Source organism: Rattus norvegicus, chromosome 1 (genome assembly GCF_021556685.1).
Source record: "Rattus norvegicus strain SHRSP/BbbUtx chromosome 1, alternate assembly SHRSP_T2T, whole genome shotgun sequence".
NCBI lineage: Eukaryota > Metazoa > Chordata > Mammalia > Rodentia > Muridae > Rattus > Rattus norvegicus.
In genome coordinates this window covers 198,002,935-198,020,261 of record NC_141534.1, presented here as the reverse complement: position 1 = coordinate 198,020,261, position 17,327 = coordinate 198,002,935, and the positions used below count along the sequence as shown (strand labels likewise).

Genomic DNA, 17,327 nt, shown 5'->3' with positions numbered 1-17,327 from the left:
GCGATCTTCGGAGGCGCGCGCGCTGCATTGTGGGGTGGGAGGCAAAGGCGGAGGGAGATAGCGGCAGCTGCGTAGAACTGGGTGGCGCAGCGGCGGCGGTGCCGAGGAGATGGCTTCCTGGAGCGCGCCTTCGCCCAGCCTTGTAGAGTATTTTGAGGGCCAGACCTCCTTCCAGTGTGGCTATTGCAAGAGCAACTTTGGCAGTCGCTCCCATGGTGAGCGAGCCGGACCGGCGGGCGGGTGCTTCGGGGTCTGCGAGAGACTTAGGTGGCCGTAGCCTGGGGAGCGTCGATAAGAACCGGGTTGTCCTACACCCTTACTCCCTGGGCAAACGGCTGCTAGTTTGGAGATGGGAAGGGAGATTGGGAGGCTCCTTGGAGCTGACGGCTGCCCTTTATTCATCCTCGCGGCCGCCGAGGCCTCCTGCTGCCTGTGCAGAGGGGCGTGTGCATGCACACCTGTTCACTGTCATTCTGGATAACGTGTCTGGGAGAACTGACTGGAAACCGGGGTCTGCTTGATATTTTGATAAGAATATTATATATATATATATTTAAATCACGGATTTATACCATGTCATTGTGCCAACCCACCTCGAAGACCCCAACCAAAGTGGTCAGGATTTAGGTTTCTTTTCTTTGTAATTTTTTTTTTTTCTGGCTTTCCGAGACAGGCTTTCTCTGTGCATCTCTGGCTGTTGTGGAACTCGCTCTGTAGACCAGGCTGGCCTGGAATTCAGAGATCCGCCTGCCCCTGCCTCTGGAGGGCTGGGATTAAAGTTGTGTGCCACCACCACCGGGCTAGGATTCAGGTTTCTTAAGAAAGATTTGTTTGTAAATCGAATATGTACTTAGTGTCTGTCGTGTCATGATTGGCAAGTACAGAATCTAGGATGAACGATTTAGAATAACCCTGCAGGTGAAAAACAAGGTAACTATGAAAATATAGATTTAGGTTAGACATTTGTCCATTTTGAAAGAGTTAAGCAGGGAATGATTCGGCTGAGCACGGTATGCTGGTTTATGGATGCATTAAAAGTTTATTAGGGGGAGGTATATTATTATGTGAACTGCGGTCTTGGGTAGACCGTTACAGAACGTACCGATTAGGAAGACCAGTTAAGTAGAAAAATGCTTGGAGCGTAGGATTAAATAAAATAAACAGGATGCAGATGGTACACGTGACAAACTGAGAGGAATAAAGCCCAAATAAGGCCAAGAAAGCACATCGAGTAATGACAGTGGCTGCCTTTGAATGATCTCATGAGGTACTATTCTTTTTCAGAATTTTTATATTCTGACTATAATATTTGCCAATAAATGTGACTGAAACTAATACTTTAAAAGGGAGGACTTATCTCACCCCCTTTCCCTCCCCAGTAATTGCATTAGAGAAAATTGGCCAGTGTAAATGTTTGTGTTTCAAGATTTGTTGAAAAGCAGTTTTATCATCTAGAAAAATAAATATAGATCCCCAACATTTCAATTTTAATCTTTACTGTAAGGCAGCTTTCTGTTGGGTGACTGTTATTCCTATTGTAGGAACTATTGTGTCTGACTGGCCTCACAACTACAGAGGATTCATTTGAGACCCAGAATAACTTGTTGGTGTCAGTGAGTGACTCTCTTTTGAAGTGGTTATTTGTTTGTTTTATATTGCCGTGATACACACCATGATCAAATGCAGTTTGGGGAGGAAAGGGCTTATTCATCTTAGAGCTTACACTCCATTAAGAAGAGAAGTCAGGGCAGGAAGTGGAGGCAGGAACCCTGAGGCAGGAACGGAAGCATAGGTTGTAGAACTGGTATACTGACATTTTACTGGACTCTGATACCATTTTCTTCCTTCCTGCATGCCCTTCTATAATGCACGTTCCTATATATAGCTGATACAGTTTCCTAAAGAAGGAAAAAAAATCCCTGTCTTCTTAAACTTTAGTTCAGGTATGTCCTTTACATGTTAATCCCCATCATTTTTATCCCCTCCACCCATACTGTTATAGTTATTTCACTGTATTGATAATCTCAGAGGCTCTGTCATCATCACCTTGTTCCCTTGTGATCTGATTTACTGTCAGTTTATTTATTTCAAATGAGTATTTCTATATGTTTGCCCTATTGCTAAGGGTCGGGCGTGTGTTGTACATATTGTGCATACCAAGTATTAGAACTAACATACCTTCTTGTGGTTAGTTTTTTGTCAGCTTGACACAAGCTAGAGTCATCTGGGAAGAGGAAACCTCCCTCAGCTGAGAAAATGCCTCCTTCCCATTGGCCTGTCTTTGTGGCATTTTTAAAATTGGTGATTAATGTAGGACGGTCCAGCTCACCGTGACTGTTGTCACCTCTGGGCATGAGGTACTGGGATATACAGGAAACCAGTTTAAGCAAGTCATGGAGAGCAAATCCGTAAGCAGTGCTCTTCCATGACCTCTGCTTCAGTTCCTGTCTCTAGGTTCCTGCCTTGAGGTACTTGCCCTAGGGCCCTGCTTCAGTTTCTGCTCTGACTTCGCACCTTTATGGACTGTGAGCTGTAAGATGAGACCCCTTTCCTCCCTAACTGTACTTGATCACAGTGTTTACCACAGAGCAATAGAAGGCGAGCTAAGGAAGCTCTCAAATAGGTGAGAGCAGTGTGTTAACTTGCTGGGGATACTATGAAGGTTTGTGTGAAGTCTGCAGTTCAAGTGGGAATTTACATTGATGTCAGAGAGACTATTAATTTTAATTAAATGGAATTGGAATCACTTTTGATATATTTGATTCTTTAGATTAGATCTCTCTCTCTCTCTCTCTCTCTCTCTCTCTCTCTCTCTCTCTCTCTCTTGTTCCTGTTTTGAGACAGGGTATCTCTTACATAGCCCTGGCTGGCCTGGACTCTTAGACTTGATTTGTAGCCAAGGCTGGCCTTGAACTCATAGAGATGTTCCTGCCTCTGCCTCTTGAATTCTGGGACAAAGAATGTCCCACTACACTTGACTCCCCCCCCCCCCCCCACACACACACACAAGATCTTATGTTACTCAGGATGGTTTCAGATTTATTGTATAGCTGATAGCTGATGCTGGTCTTAAACTCTTGTTCTATCTGACTCCACCTGCATTTACGTCCTAAATTCTGGAATTACAGGTTTATGTCACTACTCCTATCTTAGAATTAATATATCTTATTTTTGTTTGTGTTGTGTTATGTTAAGTGTAAAGTACATGCAAACTTTTTATTACTCCAATATGAATGTTCTAGAATTTTAGTCTAAATTTGCCATTTTTATTTTTAATTTATTTTTTTACATAGGGTCTAACTAGCTAGCCCTGCCTGGCCTGGTATGCTCAGAGATCCACCTGTCTCTGCCTTTACAGTTTTACCACACCTAGTCTAATTTACCTGTGTTTTCTTTTGAAGAACACTTTAAAGAGTTCTAACAAGAAGACAGTGCGGTGTCTAGCGGTGCTAGAACTAACATGGTGCTTAATTTTTTCAGGCATGTGGGCACATTCCATGACAGTGCAGGATTATCAGGATCTTATAGACCGAGGATGGAGAAGGTAAAGTTCTTTAAGTTATTGCTTAGTTGCTTCTTATAACCGAACAGTGAGAATTGCCTTTAGAATATTCTTTTACAGTATGAGGAAGTTTAAGAAGCTCTTTATAATGTTCTTTTGTGTGTAGTGATTTGTTCTCAAAAATCTATTAGCAAAGTTAAAAATTGTGCATAAAGTAAAATACATTATAACAAAACCTGTGTGCTTGTTACTGACCTATGACAGTTCAGTTGACTTTGAATAATTGAAATTACTCCACTCTCTCACTAATTCTCCATGCTCTCCCTCCTCTCAAGTGTTTGACAGCAGATTACATGTTAATTATTATTGCAGAAAGCATATTGCAACATACGTATCGGAGAAGAAAATTTTTCCTTCTTTTAACTTATCTACCATCCCTTTATCATCTTATAAAATTAATACTAATTTTTGCTGAATGTGGTGTCCCATGCTAGTAATCCCAGCACTGGGAAGCAGAGATAGGTGGATCTCTGTGAGTTTGAGACTAACCTGGTCTACATAGTGAATTCCAGACCAAGCCAGGGCTACATGATAAGGCCCTGTCTGGAAAACAAAAAATAAAAATTAATGTAATTTTTGATGGTATTGGCATTCATTTAAAAAATTGTTTTCAAAATGTTTTTATTATGTGTGTGAGAGGAGGGGAGGTAGGGCACTCCTGTGCGTGCTTCGCAGCAAGCACCCTTCCTGATGGCCTGCTTTGCTGGTTCCTACTGAGTTCTGTTTCCTAGACTCACTCCTTTGTGATGTTATACATGTTTAGGTGTACACGTGTGTCGAGGCTGACTTCAGAGTTTCTCTCACTGTACCCAGTGCCAGTTTGGCTAGTGGGGCTAGCTAGCTTGTTCCAGGGAGTTCCTATCTCTGCTTCCTGTTATCTGGCATCCCAGACCTGGCTTTGGGGATCTGAACTCCAATCCTCATGCTTGCTTTTATTACTGAAAGGTTTTTATTACTGAGCCATCTTCCCAGTTCCTAGATTGTTTTCTAAAAAAAAAAAATCATTTTTTAATAAAAATGTTTACTTATTTGTGCTTGGGTATGAGCTTGTGTGTGCTACAATGTATATGTAGCTTAGAGGACAACCCATGGGAGGGTCGTTTCCTTCAACCAGTGGGTTCTGAGGATGAGATCAGGCCATCAGTCTGGGTAACAAATGCCTTCATCCACAGAGCTATCTTACTGACTCAGGATTGCCTTACACATCTGCAGACACACAACACACACCAGTTGGTTAATTGATTCTACAATTGTTCATACATTGTGTTTTCTTCTTTTTTTTTTCTTTTGAGATAGAGTTTACTATGTACGTCTGACTGGTCTGGTGCTGTCTAGGTAGGCCTGTGTCTACCTCCTGAGCACTAGAGTTAAAGGTGTACACCACCAAGCCTGGCTGGATAGTTAAGTTATTTTTAAGTAACTTTTAGGAAGTTTCTTATATAAATGTAACAATATTAAGCATTAAGTACTGAATTGCCAGTTTTTTCAAAAGCTAGGACTGACCAGACCCATGAAAATGTTAACACTCATTAAAGTTAATGTGAGTCTCAAAATGTAGATGAGGGTCAGATGTGGGATTTCGGGTGACATGGTGAGTGTCACGTTTAAGGTGATGAGACATGCAGAGGTTTTACACGAGAGCGATGTGATGTAATTTGTTTCAAAAGGTTCATTTGTGTGTCAGAGAGGTATTTGAGAGGCAGTCCATTGAAGAAACGGAGGTCTATCTTAGTGTCAATGAGGAGAGGACACATTTAGGTATGTTTTACACAGAGACACTTTCTAATAGGATACAGAGGTGGGTTAGAGAAAGAGTCTAAAATGACTCTAGTTTGAGAAATGAACGAGTGGTTCTACCCCTGACATGTCTTCAGTGTCTATAATTGAGGCTAGTATTTTGGTACTGAGGTATGCAGGAGAGAGAAAGAGAGAAAGAGGGGGGGGGAGAGAGAGAGAGAGAGAGAGAGTGTGTGTGTGTGTGTGTGTGTGAGAGTGTGTATGTGTGTGAGTGTGTGTGTGTGTGATCCTAAGCAGGCTCCATCAGTCCCACATCCTAATGGTCATTTTTTAAAAAAGATTTTTAGTATTTTAAAGATTATGCATATGGGTGTGTGTCTGTATGGTAGCATGTACATGTGAATGCAGGCGCCTGCAGAGGCCAGAGGTGTTGGAGCCCCTCTGAAGGTGCTGGGCCTGAAGTAATGGGATTTTGAGTTCTGGGAACTGAACTTGGGTCCTCTGGAAAAGCAGTATGAGTTTGTAGCCCCTGGGCCGATGCCCCAGCCTCATCCCACGCACAGCTTGATTACTGCCCCGTGGTACTGAGATCGTAGCGGATGAAGACATCGCAGGAGTTGCAGGTGCTGGTGAGCCTGGGAGACCAGCTCGTAGTACACCTGTTGAGATTAGGAAGGAGAAAGTTGTTTTTTTTTTTTTTTAGTGCTATTGATTAGATTTTCTCCCTTATTTTAGGGATTTTCTAATCTAATTTGGTACATGTGAAAAGTATATAAGAACTTAACAAGTTATTTTTATAATTTTAGAAGCGGGAAATATGTGTACAAGCCTGTCATGAATCAAACATGCTGTCCTCAGTATACAATAAGGTAAGGATCTATAGTGAAGAGATTGCATGTATTTAAATTAGAGTCTTAGACTTTTTACAGTACTATTTCCACTTTGATTAGACATTACAAGGAAAAGGAAAGTAAATGAATTGTCTTTTCTACATACTGATTTGATTCATATGTTGACAAATAGATTCTAATATTGTTTAGTCAGTCTAGTCCTGGTACAAATATGATATGAAAAATACTTTCTTTGTTAGATAGTGGATACTATGAAATACGGGTAAATATTTAAATTACTTTTTTTGTTCGTTTGTATGTAACAGGGTTTTTCTGAGTAGCCAGGGCTGTCCTGGAACTAGTTCTGTAGACCAGGCTGGCCTGGAACTCAGAGATTTGCCTGCCTCTGCCTCCCCAGTGCTGGACTTAAAGGTGTTCACTGTCATCCTTTGCAGCTCTTTTTTTTTAATGGGAGAAGTAAACTACTTTTTCCTCTGCAAGTGAGTGTCACTTATTGATAGCTTCTTGGATAAGGGTGAAAGTTCATGTCTATTTTTCCCTCTTAGTGCTGGTACCCTGTCTTGTTAGGGTTTCTGTGGTGCAGTGAAACACCATGACCAAAAGCAAGTTAGGGAGGAAAGGGCTTATTTGGCTTACACTTCCACATCACAGTACAACATTGGAGGAACTCAGGACAGGAGCTGAAGCAGGGCAGGAACTTGGAGGCAGGAGCTGATGCAGAGGTCATGGAGGGGTACTGCTTCCTGGAGCAAGCCATGATCCCCATGGATTTTATGGAGTCCTTTGGTCAGTGACCAACTGGATATAACCCCCTCACTGTCTGTCACTGGATGCTTCACTTGGTGGCAAAAGATGTCTGGTTGGGGCTTTGTTTTGAATATTTGGTAACTACATTTATATTTCTTTCATATATGTTTCTATTTTAGGAAGCTTCTAGAATAGTAGGTTTTCATATGGCCCCTCGAATGGCCCTTAGTATTAGTTGTTCTTCCACATTCTTACCATTCTTATCCATCCCCTCCCCATTCAATCCTCTTATCCAGTTTCTCCACTGTCCTCTCTAACTATATAGTCTACTTCTCTGTCCTTGGGGGGAATCCTCTTTTCCTTTCTTGGTCCCTTTCTTGATACCTAACCTGTGTGGCCATATGAGTTGTAGTATGCCTTTTGAAACTGACATTCACATGTAAGGAAAAATAGACAGTATTTGTGTGGGAGATTTTTTTTCCCTGTATAACAGTCTGGGTTGTTCTGGAACTCACGTTGTAGTCCAGGCTGGCCTCCAGTGCACAGATTGTTGTTTGCCTCTGCCTTCTGAGTGCTGCTATTAAAGGATGTACCACCATGCTGGTGGTGTTGTTTTTCTTATTCCCTTGCCTGAAATGTATTCTTCGAAGTCTGTGTCCTGAGAGCTCTGGTATTTCAAGTTTAATGGTGTGCCTGTTTTCATTCATCACGTGTGGACGTGAGAGGATATGAGAAAGCCCTTATCTGAGTTGTTCTCATCGTATCCTTCAGATTGGAAGCATTTGCTTGAAATACTTTGCTTATGGGTTATTTTTCCTCCAGTGCTTCTATTCAAATATTGAACCCTTAGATTGCTTTTTTACTTTTTTCTTTCTAGCTTTTCATCCCCCCCCTTTTTTTTTTTTGAGAAATTGCCTTTGTTTTTTAAATCTATTTATTTTTTTTCCCATTAGTTTCTACTACTGAAAGCAGTTTTTACCTGAGGGTGGTGATGGTACTGGTTTGTGGTTGTAACAAGTTTAGAAAAATAAGAGATGTGGGCTGGGGATTTAGCTCAGTGGTAGAGCGCTTGCCTAGGAAGCGCAAGGCCCTGGGTTCGGTCCCCAGCTCCGAAAAAAAAAAAAAAGAGATTTCCCCAAAGAAGTGTTCATGTATAGTCTGCATTGTTCAGTTTATTTGGCAGTAGTAGAGCCTTGGCTCAGGTGTTCTGACTCCAGCTTTTCAGTGTTTCCAGTAAAAATTTCATCCAAAAAATGGGTCTTTTTTTTTTCTATACGTTTCAGATAAATTGCATTAGGTGGGCTATTCTGTGATGTAACTATTTTTAGGTCTGATCAGTTTTCCAGGAGAACACATGTGCAGTGCTGATGGTCAAAGGTTAGATGGAGCTGTCAGCATTCAGTGTGCAGACTTCTTTCTGCTCTCTGTTTTAAGTATATGTGACACGTAGAAGGCTGAATTGTGTAAGGAGTCAACTGTGTGGAGTTCAGAAGGAGGTCTGACCTGAGGCAGTCTTGAAAACTTGAGTGAGTCTTCTTAATTTTAGACCCAGCTTCACTACAATTCAGAGGTACCACATATCAACAATGTATAAGATTTTTAGGGGTACTATATAGAGCAGTGGTTCTCAACCTCCCTAATGCTATGACCCTTTAATACAGTTCTTCATGTTGTGGTGACCCCAACCATAAAATTATTTTTGTTGCTATTTTATAACTGTATTGTTGTGAATTGTAATATAAATATCTGTGTTTTTCTATGGTCTTAGGTAACCCCTGTGAAAGGATCATTTGCTATCTAAAGGGGTCAAGACCCACAGGTTGAGAACCCCTGATATAGAGGAAATCTTAATGTTTTTCCATTGTTGAGTTAGTATTGGATTTACCTAAGTCAGTTACTACACACACACAAACACACACACACACACACACACACACTTATATACTCATACACATTTGTGTATATATATCTATATCTATATGTTTCCACCTTCCAGTATTTTTTTTTTTTTGCCTTCTCTTTTTACTCTGGTTTATGTGGTTTTTTTCTCCTCTTCCTTTTCTTTTTTCTTCTTACTTTTTTAAAAAATAACTTAACTGTAGTTACAGTGAGATTTGGAGTAGGATTAGAGGCTGCCTTATGTCTCTTCACAAAAAAACAAAACCCAACCATGAAATTTGCTGCAATCTACAATATATTGTCCTGAACTGATCTTACTAGAAGCTTTAGTTCACTTTTAAAATATGTGTTTGTTTTTCTAGGTGTCATCCTTTACAGTTTCAGCCCTCAAAATCTCACAAGAAAGTTTTGAAAAAAATGCTGAAATTTCTGGCTAAAGGAGAGATCTCGAAAGGCAATTGTGAGGGTAAGATGAGATCTGGTTTGGAAACTACTTGCTGTAAATATTAAAATATATCTCTCCAAGGCTTTCCCTTTCATAGGTCTAATTCAGGGCAGGCAGGGGAAGGAGGTCTTTATAAAATAATCCTATACTAATGTCATAAGGCCAGTGATGTAGTGACACCACCATTTGTCTCACTAGATCCTCCAATAAGGATGTAGAGAATACATGCTAAGAGAGCCTGTCTTTAAAAGAGAATTAAGGGTCATTGTGAAGTTTTATTGCGAGTTTTTGAATTGAAGTGTTTTATTCAAATGCTTTGACAACCCGTTTGCCTTGATTCTAATGGTGTCTTTGTGAGCAGATGCTCACATGAGGGAGAGATGACTCAGCAGGTAACCACACTGCTGTACAAGCCTGACTCCCTGAGTTGGATCCTGGAATCCAGGTAAAAAGCCAGAAATAACAGAAATAGTGATGTATAACCCTGGCGTTCCTAGTGAAGATTGGAGCTGGAGTTGAGAGAATTGCCCCAAGCTTACAGTCCAGGACGTAGGCCTGAGGTACACAGCACAGCAGAAGCAAAAAATGAGACACTCATTTACAAACAAGGTAGAAGGCAGTGACTGACTTTCAGGAGTTGTCTTCTGTCTCCCACACAGCATGCATGACAAATGTACAATAAAAAAAAAAAATACTGTTTTTCACTAAACAGTATTTTATGAATTTTAAATTATCAGTGACTTCCCTATACCTAAAAGATTATTAGTATCATTTAATTTGTTTTACTATTTCAGATCTTCTTTTCAGTGTTTTAACTTTGAAACCTTTTAAGTTCTCCTATTATTGATACCTAATTTGGGGAGTGTCATTCTCTGAGCTCTTACTACTGCCATCGGAAGCCCCTAATCCTGGGAACTACCTACCCTAGTTTCAGCTATGCACTCATTCCACAAGTAGGTTTTTAATGCCTGGGGGTGTTGTGGTAACTGTCTTAACCACTGGAAAGACAATGGCAGCCAAACAGGTAAGTTCTTAGGGCTCCATGTACTGTTGTAGAGTAGGTGTGGCTTAGCCTAGGGTCAGCAAAGAGGCCAGAATTTCTTTTGGTGTCTAGAAATCACAGTCCATAGTTAAACTGACCGCCTGTGTTTTCATGTGGCTTGTACATTTGGCTCTGTTTAACTTGTTACAGGCTTCACAGCTGTGTCAAAAACTGATCTTGTAGTGGGTGATAGAGTCACCAGGGCAAGGGGGAGGGGTGAAATCTTAGGTCACAGTTTTAGATTCATTATGTCATTGGGTATATTCCGTCCTTGGGGGCTTGACCACAGTCGGCACAGTGACTGGTAGAACACCGTGTTTCAGGAGAAGTAGCTCCCTTGCTTTGGAAGGCAGGCCATGGATTTGGCAGCTACAATAACAGGGTTACTTACAGTTATTTAATCCTAAATGTGTCAGATAATACAGATGATGATAGGCTTTCATTGTTTTCTCATTTGTAGACGAGCCCATGGATTCTACAATGGAGGATGCTGTTGATGGTGATTTTGCATTAATGAACAAGTTGGATATAAAGTGTGATCTTAAAACACTCAGCAGTGACCTCAAAGTAAGCATAGAGAGTGAAGAGAAGGAGAAAGAAAAGAGTTTAAAGAAAGAAGGATCTAAAGACTTGATTCATCCACAAGCTATAGAGGAGAAGTTGGGCTCTGGTGAACCATCACATTCAATCAAAGTTCATGTTGGGCCTAAGCCAGGTATCGTAAATTTTGTATCACTTGATAGTAATACTTAGAGACTTTGATTAGATTTTCTTGTATTGTGGTTTTTTTTTTTTTGGGTGGTGGTGGTGGTGGGGTAAGGGTTTTTTCCCTCCCTCCCTCCCTCTCTTCCTTCCTTTCTTTTTTCTTTAACTTGATTTTTTAAGACAGTGTTTCTCTGTGTAGCCTTGGCTATCCTGGAACTCACTCTGTAGACCAGGCTGGCCTCTGTAAGTACTCCGTGAGTACATTGTGTAATTGGAGACACAAATATGTTAAAATGAGCAAGGATTTTTTCTTTATAAAAAAGATTTATTTATTTTTATATATGTGAGTATACTGTAGCTGTCTTCAGACACACCAGAAGAGGGCATCGGATCCCTATACATGGTTGTGAGTGGATGCTGGGAATTGAACTCAGGACCTCTGGAAGAGCAGTCAGTGCTCTTAACCACTGAGCCATCTCTCTAGCCCCAAGAATTATTAAAAGAAATACCACAACGATCAGCCACCAAAGTTTGTTCTAGATTAAAAATGTCCCTAGAAATGTGGACCACAGAGGTAGAAAATCTTGAAGTGTTCATTTCTATTTGCAGAAGCAGAGGAGTGGGCAAATGTTTAAAGCGGATGAATGGATTGATGAATGAGTGAACAGAGGAATGTCTTTTATAATAGAGCTGCCTTGAGACATTGGTGTGACCTTTTGCCTTCTTTGACTGCTCCTATCTTTAGGGTAGAATTTTAATGATCCTATGAAACTTCAGTGTGAACTCTTTGGACTTATTCTATGTAATCTATAATACTTGAAAAAGACATTTCAGAGCCAAATGTCATTGGTTTATTATTTTGACATTCTTTTTAGGTAAAGGGGCTGATTTGAGTAAGCCTCCATGTCGAAAAGCAAAGGAAATGAGGAAAGAAAGGAAAAGGTTAAAACTGATGCAGCAGAGCTCAGCTGGAGCCTTTGAGGGCTTCCAGGCTCAAGGTCAGCCAGTATCTTTGTTACCAAAGGCTAAATCCAACCAGCCCAAGTCACTGGAAGATTTGATTTTTGAATCTTTACCAGAGGATGCATCGCACAAGTTAGAGGTACTTGGAGGGTGTTTCTGACCGGTTGCATTGCATTCTGTGTTGGGTACTTACTTTCTTTGCACTAATACTTACCAGTTAGCATTTTACTATTTAACATTTGGGTTACTGTAAGTAAACTGCTCTTTGAGAAAATCCTTTAAGAGCTTTTGAAAATATTTTAGGCTACTAATAATAGTGTTTTAAAAATCATTTGTAGCATGTTTTTAAGCAAGATACTCTGGCTTTTTGTGTTACTTGATTGCAATTAAGTAGTTTATAAAAACAAATATTGTAAAATTAACTTTATCTTAGAAATTAAAATGGTAAAAGATAATTTAGACATTAAAAGACTAGAACATAATAAGCAAATTGGTTTTATCATCATATTTCAATCTAGATTTTGATCAAGGTAGCACTGTTGCCATATATTCAAACCTGTACTAACTTACACTGCTGCCCTGGTCAGGGTTACTGTACAACCTTTTATCCTGCTGTGATGAAACACTATGGCCACAAAACTAATTGGAGAGGGAAGAATTTATTTGGCTACACTTCCCACATCACTGTTCATCACTGAAGGAAGTCATGACAGGAACTCAAGCAGGGCAGGAACCTGGAGGCAGGAGCTGATGCAGAGGCCGTGGAGGTTTGCTGCTTACTGGCTTGCTTCCCGTGCCTTGCTCAGCCCCTTTCTTACAGAACTCAGGACACCAGCCTAGGAATGATACCACTTGGCCCTTTCTTATCAACCATTAATTTTAAAAAAGCCCTACAACCAGATCTTATAGGAACATTTTTTTTCAATTGATGTTCCTTCTCATCAGATAACTTTGGCTTGTGTCAAGTTGACATAAAATTAGCCAGCACAACTACCAAATTCTTTCTCAAAAGAAATCCCAGCCAATTTAGCTAAAAATTTTCTGTGCCAAATTCCCATTTCTCTCAGACTTTCTTATTTCAACAACAAATTAACAATTTCAATATTAATTATTTATTAAAATTATTTTAAAAATATTAACCATAATGATGTAAAAATATTCTCATGCTTGATTCGAATTCGTAGCTTACTACCCAAGGACATTAATGCTAATCTTAATGGGGCTGACGTGATGGCTCAGTGGAAGAGTGAAGCCCTTAGTTCAGATCTCTAGCTCCCATATATTCATGGCTGTGAGCAACTGTAATCCCAACTCTAAGGGGTGTAGGCAGCCGGATCTCAGAGCATGTTGGCTAGCCAGCTTACCTAGCCAACACGGTGAGCCTCTGGTTCAGCGAGAAGCCTCAAACTGTAAAGCAGTAGAGCTACATTCAGCTTGCCAGGCGTAGGCTTGCGTACCACACACCCATGTGCCTGTGCTGTACACACAGACTCACAGAGATTATAAAAGGTTTGCTATAGAGGTTTTATCAGACAAGTTTAACAACTTTGACTATTACAACTGCTTGTTACTTTGATACTGTTACTAACTTTCTTTCAAGAATTGTAGAGAGTTAAGTATACTACTTAAAACACAAAGGGGCCTTATCCTTTGATGGTAGGTAGGATATTCAGGGAATCAGCCACACCTCAAATAAGAGTTCTGAAGGGGACTGGAGAGATGGCTCAGTGGTTAAAAGCACTGACTGCGGGGTTGGGGATTTGGCTCAGTGGTAGAGCGCTTGCCTAGCAAGCGCAAGGCCCTGGGTTCGGTCCCCAGCTCCGAAAAAAAAAAAGAATAGAAAAAAAAAAGAAAAAAAAAGAAAAAGAAAAAAAAAAAAAAAAAAAAAAAAAAAAAGCACTGACTGCTCTTCCAGAGATCCTGAGTTCAAATCTCAGCAACCACATGGTGGCTCACAACCATCTGTAATGGGATCTGATGCTCTTTTCTGGTGTATCTGAAGACAGCTACAGTATACTTATATGCAATAAATAAATAAATAAACAAAGAAGCCAACCTTTAAAAAAAAGAGTTCTGAAGGTCTCAGCATTTGCATTTTTAATATGGTAGTACCCAGGGTGAGGGATTTGTTATCTGCTGGCTGTCACTCTTTTTCTTGTGCCAACATGAAATGCCCCATTCATTATGTCCTCATTGTATTGTATTTAATTTCCTTTTGCTGCTATTGTACTAATGCATCTTAACTGTTAGTAATTAATGTTAAGATAAATGTTAGTTCTGTGCAGAGTTACCATTTTTAACTTATCCTCATTTAAAGTCTTGAAAGCTTTGATTATTTGTCCAAGATGTTGACATTGTAAGGTAATCGTAAGGGAAACATACTAGTGCCTTTAACTCTACATGGCATGCATGCTAGTTAACGCAGTCTTAGGCTCAGTTAGAGGAACAAAGACACGTAAAGGTGTGTTCACAGTTTTCAGTGGTTCTGACTGACTGACTTTTGGTAAGTTTTAGACAACTAAAATTTGAGTGTTTGTGTTATCACAGCTAAGAGGAACCTGTCAGTTTTTAATTTGTCAGAGGTGAGGCTTAAATTTAGAGGGGATTGTTTTTGGCTTTCTTTAAGTAGACTGTAGATTGTAATAATAACTTTTCTTCATTTGCTAACTCATCTGGTTTTTAATGTTAAAATAAATGTTATGCTTTAATAATTTTTGAAACATGGTTTTTTGATCGAGTGTTTCTGTTAGTGCATATTCTGTAGCATTGAATCATTGAATGAATTAATAAACATTGTCTTTTAACTCCTTCTGAAGGTGAGGGTGGTAAGATCTTCTCCACCAAGTCCTCAGTTCAAAGCCACATTTCAGGAGTCTTACCAGGTCTATAAACGTTACCAGATGATTATTCACAAGGATCCACCTGATAAGCCAACTGTGAGCCAGGTCAGCAGGCCAAGTATGAGGTTTCGGTATAACTGTACTGTATTTTTGTTTATATCCAGTTCGTTGCATAACGGCACAAAGATGAGACTGAGTGAGTGGACATTCTGTAACTGGGAATTCACATTGTCATGTGTTAAGTGCCAGTCACACAGAGTTTCCAAGTGGAAAGTCATGTGCCACGCTGCTTTTATTCAAAGCTTCATATTTACCCACAAGTCATGTAGCTTCAAGTTAGATGCCCATGAGAAGAAGGTGCACTTGGCCTGGTGTGTTGCTATGCTTCATCCATGTTTGAAAGTCATCTAGAGAGTTCATAGCAGCTTAGTTATTCCTTATTAATGGAATACCCATATACAAAAGAGATGGACTGGAAAAAGAAGGTGGAGGTCTTTAATAGACTCTTTGTCCACTTACAGTTTTAAATAGCAGATGATTTAAAAAGATAAAAAAGGTCTGGGAATGAAAAAAGGCCTAAAGCACTTCATTCAGTAGAGGTGGCAGAAGTGCTGGCTGGGACCAGTTGGCAGCAGTAGTCATTAGTGTTTGTGACGGTACTGCTGGTGAAGAGAGAAAAACCAAAGTAGGAAAAAATTGTCTGTCTGGCTCTTGTGAGTTTAACATTGTCCTGAGTGTTGGTAGAAAGTTGGTCACAGTTGGCTGTGTCCCTCCATTCCATTCCTGCTGCTTTATCACAGATCCGAGGGCTGAACTTTGGAAGTGGTTTGCAGAGATCTTCCTCTAGCCTCACCTTCAGAAGTGTGTCAACAGGTAGAGTTGGTTCAATAGCATTGGCTTATATTTTCCTTGCTCTGAAGGTGAGGCTAGTACCTGCCTCCTTTGAGGACCCAGAGTTCAAGTCATCCTTCAACCAGTCCCTTTCTTTATATACCAAGTATCAAGTGGCTATCCACCAGGATGAACCTGATATATGTGATAAGTCTGAGGTACTGTCTTTTAAACATTTTTCCCTATATCAACAAGGTTGTAAAGAAGCATGATATATCTTGACTATTAAGTAGAGCCGATTTTTTTTTTTTTTTTTTTTTTTTTGGTTCTTTTTTTCGGAGCTGGGGACCGAACCCAGGGCCTTGCGCTTCCTAGGCAAGCGCTCTACCACTGAGCTAAATCCCCAGCCCCTAAGTAGAGCCGATTGACGGCTCTCTGAGTGTCTCTTACTGAGCTTGGTGGGAAAGATTCAGACCTAGCTTTTTTGAATCCTCTAATAAAAAATAATCGTAAAATCAAAAAGTTTTCCACCAGGAACTTGAGTACAGCATCAATAGGGTTTTGTCCTGCAGCCTTAGTCAGCAGACATTTACTGGCCACACCTTGAAGTGGACAAAGCACACCTGTTGAGATTGCTGTATAGAGCGTCATCTGACAAGGTGACGAGGTCCTCCATTTCCCAGGCTGTGGATCTGAGTGAGTGAGAGATGATATTGTTATAGCAGTGGGATAGAGGTGTGTTGGGATAAAGGAACAGACAGGTGCAGAGCTGACAATGAGTCAAGCCTGGGCAGATGGGAAGGAGTCTGTCTGGCCTAAAAAGAGAAGGGTGTTCTTGGCATCAGTTCAATCACGCTCAACAGTATGGACGCTGAAGTACATGGTGAGCTTGAGGAACCACACTCCTTAGCTGTGTGTAAGGCAACAGAGACGATGAATAAGCTGTGCAGTTTTAGTTAGGAGCAAGTGGTCTTCTTAAAGATATTTTGGAAACAGGAAACACATGAACACCATTTTTATTTTCGTCTCCTTCCTGCCCTTTGCTATTATGTTGGACTATTTTGCTCCAAATCTTAACCACTCTACCATTTTTGTCTATAAGCACTTTAGTATATATCTTGACTTACTAAAAATGTTTGATAATGAGCTAAGACAATCTAGGAAGAATTAAAAACATGTGTTGAATACTTTAGTACTTCAGAAAAATCAACTTGGTAGGCATAAGAAACCAAAGCTGAATTGATTTTTTTTCTTTGTGGTGCTGGACGTTGAACTTTGTGCAGGATAGGAAACATTCTACTATAGTTTAGCTCTTGAAGCAATACTTTTTTTTTTAAACGAGAATTTTACTTGTATATGTAATTCAGAACTAGCTTTATTCCTTCTAAGAATATCAGGTCTGTGTAGTTTTTTCTACAGTTGTTTAATCGCAGACTGACTCATGCTGGTTGAGATGAATTTTGTTATTTTAGGGCTCTTCCTTCTAACAGTCTAGACCTCAGCTTTTAAAAAGCAGCATGACTCTTTCCTGATGGCTTCAGTGAAAAAGCTGCCAGGATGTTGTATATCTAACCCTGGGGCCAGTCACAGAAGCTGCGGCAGTGAGGGACTAAAAAGTGATGGGTAGAGGAGACTTTACCTGAACCCCAAGTCTTAAGGAAGAGGCAGTGGTGACTAGCATGCTGGGCCTTCAAAGGTCCTGTCT

General features: G+C 40.3%; 1 protein-coding gene across 16 annotated transcripts in view; it reads left to right on the top strand.

Moving 5' to 3' along the window:
• Window positions 1–17,327, top strand: part of Ate1 (arginyltransferase 1) — a 119,590-nt gene that overhangs the window by 424 nt on the left and 101,839 nt on the right. For 2 of the 16 annotated variants that reach the window (NM_001106300.2, NM_001398757.1), the window contains 7 exon segments: window positions 16–215; window positions 3,481–3,544; window positions 6,106–6,168; window positions 9,159–9,262; window positions 10,744–10,998; window positions 11,864–12,090; window positions 14,768–14,896. In NM_001106300.2, the coding sequence (NP_001099770.1) occupies window positions 110–215; window positions 3,481–3,544; window positions 6,106–6,168; window positions 9,159–9,262; window positions 10,744–10,998; window positions 11,864–12,090; window positions 14,768–14,896 (948 nt within the window). In that variant the 5' untranslated portion in view covers window positions 16–109. 16 annotated transcript variants of the gene reach the window in all.